We start from the raw sequence: 3692 nt of genomic DNA on the forward strand, positions 1-3692 counted from the left end.
GTAAAATGATCTTTTTTAAAGGATTCATTTAGTATTATAAAATTAATCATGGGTATAATTATTTATCAACTTTTTACATGTAGTTAAATGATATAAATACCCTTAAAAAGCAAACAACAAGTTAAAAGATTAGAGGAGCTTTTACATCTTCTTTTTTTCAAATAGTAAAATTATTTCTTTTCAAATAAAAAAAAATTAAAAAGGTGAACCAGGTTGATCTTAATTATTTTTTAATTCTCATCTCATGTTATGGGTAATAAATTAGTGGAGTGAATCATGTTGACTTGATTTTTTTTAAAATTAAATTTTTATATCCTTTTTTATTAGTTTATCAGGATTTTAATTTTATAATTTATTTGTTTTTCATTCTACGAGATATCCTGATCATATATTCCACGGGTTCTTTAAGTGAATTTAAGCGAATTCGGATTATCATTATTTAGTTTTTTTTAATGTTAAAAAAAATTGACTCGTAACATAACGTATTGCTGGAAAAATAGCTAGTATAAATTATAAAGACAAATGAATACTTGTGTGCAAAAAAGTGGAGACGGGTTACAGTTTGATTAATCATCACAAGGTGGCCAGCTCTGCTGATCCACTGTGGCTTCTTTTTTTATTCGGGTTCCAAATCCACCGGTCCCATTGATGCATGAAATTGAAAAGCAAAGCAGAGAAAAAGGAATGAACGGAACCTGAACAAACTTGCATGAAAGGATTAGGAAAAGAATCATACAGCTTTGCCCTGCAGCATCCCTAGAATGGACTCGTGTTTTGATTTTACTATCCCTTCCTCCACACGTATTCTTCGCCACTCTGCTTTATATGCCGGTTACATTTTAAATCTTCCTCCTCTATAGAGAGCACACCAAGCAAAATAAGAAAGATGGCAAGTCTCCGTGTGCATTTGCCGCTACTGCTGATTCTACTCCTGATTTCATCAGGTAAATGCTTTCTAAATCTTTATCAGTTTTTTGTTCTTCTTTATTTTTGTAATTAATTAGTTAATTCTGTTAATTTATTCAGCAATGTCGTCATGACATACTACAGTACTACACGTCTTTGGTTTGGGGAGCTTGTTGCTACACTATATATTGACGACCAAGATGCTTATTTTTTAAATCTAATTAGGATTAAAAATATTTATATTTCATTTTTATTATTATTATTTTTACATAAAAATGATAAATATTTTGGTTAAAGCAATTTGTAACTTTAATGAAAAGGGTTGTCACGGAATGGCGTCAAAGTCTAGCTTTAATTAAAAACTAAGATCTTTTAACTTGTAACTTATTGACTGTGACTACTTATGTATCTTATTTTATAAAAAAATATTAGTTTATGCTAAAAATATTTTTGAATTTAACTTATTTTTATCATAAGTTGTTTAAAAATAAATAAAATTTTAAAGTATGATTTAAATTTGAAAGCCATTTTTCATAAATTATACAATAAAGAAAATTAGATAACTAGCAGCTGGCATTAAATTAAACATTTTGGATCTCGTCAATAATAATTTTTTTCCCATTTTTATCTCAATTTTCGTGACCCGCAGGGCCAAAAATGATGGAGTGTGCGAGGATTTTTACCATAGTTAATTATTGCCAAGAAACGGTATGGCCGGCTGTCACCCCAGGTGACAACTTCAACGGTGGTGGATTTGAGTTAAAATCAGGACAATCAATTGTTTTCACTGCTCCGGTTGGCTGGAGTGGCCGGATATGGGGCAGAACAGGCTGCAAATTCGATAAAAATGGAAGTGGTTCATGCAAGACGGGGCCCTGTGGCACATCCCTGAAATGCAAGGCCTCCGGTGAGACCCCGGCCTCCCTTGCTGAATTTACCCTAACAACACTCGACTTTTACGATGTCAGCCTTGTCGACGGTTTTAATTTGCCAATAGCCGTTACACCAGTAAATGGTAAAGGAAACTGCAGCGTTGCTGGTTGTGATGCAGATCTGAGGGATACTTGTCCTTCCGAGCTCGCTGTTAAGTCCAACGGAAAGGTTATCGCTTGTCGAAGCGCTTGTGATGTGTTCAACACGGATGAATATTGTTGCAGGGGAGTTTATGGAAACCCTGTGGTTTGTCAACCTACATATTATTCAAAGAAGTTCAAAGAAGCATGCCCTACTGCTTATAGCTATGCATATGATGATCCTACCAGTATTTTTACGTGCTCAGGGACTGATTATATTGTTTCCTTTTGCTCGTCCAGGTCAGTAAACAGGAAGAACATCTACAGACACTAAGATTTTCAATCTTTACTGTATATAATGATTCATAAACACAGATTAACAGTACTGTTGTCTTAATTTCAGGAAGCAAGCAGTTTGCACCTACCATGACAACAGGCTTGTTTGCAGTGGATCAGAAGGCCTGAAATCATTGATTACCAGATGGTGGGCTCTCGTGTTCGCAGTGCCACTGTTTATTACTTTCTGATAAATAGTTTTCAAGTAAGAAAACACATTTTTATATTTTTTGAAATTTAAAGGAAGTCTCATTTTAATTCCATGAGCTTTACCTTGTACAACTTGATTTGTTCATTCTAAAAAAAAAGAAAAAAAGAATGTCATTTGTTTATTTTTTATAGAATATACCATCCTATCCATTTGCACCTCTTGCAGCGCGGCCAAATAATTTAACCATGTCATAATTATATATTAGATTATAAGTTATAAGAAACTTTAAAACATCTGGTAAAATCAGAAATATAAACACAGCTTAGTGTATAATAGATCAAATATGGAAATATGGTAATGGGTATCTATCTTTTAATTTTTTTAATTTAATCTTTAGTTATAGCTAATTTTTTTTTATGTTTATTACTACGAATAATTCTTGATATATTTAATTCAATGTATATACAAAATTTAAAATTTTTTATATCTAAAATTGAAAAAAACCACATATTTATTTTTTTATTAAAAAAATTTCCAACTTTACTCGGATCTAATATCTAGCAATGTAATAAAATGAGAGACATGAACATGGTGGTTGGGGAATAACCGGTGTATATACGTCTGGAATTGGCATCGACTAGGACAAATCATCCCTGATTTAACACTTTCTAAAGCATTTATGTTAACCTTTTCTAGTTAGGTATATTTGGGACAAGAGCACTAATTAGGATGAAAAATATTACTGTGTTATATAAGAAACTAACACATCATGTACTTCTACCGTCGTGTTTTTACTGTTCATTTACTATTAGCCTTCTTAGAAATGTTTTTGAATTTTATTTTATGTTGAATTTTTAGATGATTTAAAATGTATTTTATCATTTAAAATATAATTTTGTAAGTTGACAAGATTTTTGCCCTGTGTTTTGGATGAAAAAATGGTTGCAATATAGTTTTGATGGTCCAAAAACTAGGATTTCGTCTTTTCAGTCGTCAAAGATGGGTTTTGTGATCAAAAGTCCCTGTAGACGTACGATGTTTAAGAATATATTTAGTATTATTATAGTTGTAATTTGAAAAAAATTTATTTTATAATAAGTATTTTTAGTTAAGGTTAGTTTTAAAAAATAATTATTTGGTTAAAACTGTGGTTGAAATTGATGTTAAAGAAAAAATAGTTTAATGTATTTGATTAATAATACTTTTTAAAATTAAAATTATAAAATAATTTTAAAAAATAAATATTAATATTGATGGTTTTTAATTTAAATATTGTAAATTTAACT

The 3692-nt window shown here is 30.5% G+C and overlaps 1 protein-coding gene across 1 annotated transcript; it reads left to right on the forward strand.

Moving 5' to 3' along the window:
- The first annotated feature begins 816 nt into the window (after positions 1-816).
- On the forward strand, positions 817-2516 carry LOC105116986 (thaumatin-like protein). Its single transcript, XM_011014511.1, has 3 exons — positions 817-944; positions 1556-2219; positions 2323-2516. Exons 1-3 carry the CDS (start codon positions 887-889, stop codon positions 2444-2446), a joined length of 846 nt encoding a protein of 281 aa, XP_011012813.1. The 5' UTR covers positions 817-886; the 3' UTR covers positions 2447-2516.
- Positions 2517-3692: the final 1176 nt, after the last annotated feature.

This window comes from Populus euphratica, unplaced genomic scaffold (genome assembly GCF_000495115.2).
Source record: "Populus euphratica unplaced genomic scaffold, PopEup_1.0 scaffold1143.1, whole genome shotgun sequence".
Lineage (NCBI taxonomy): Eukaryota > Viridiplantae > Streptophyta > Magnoliopsida > Malpighiales > Salicaceae > Populus > Populus euphratica.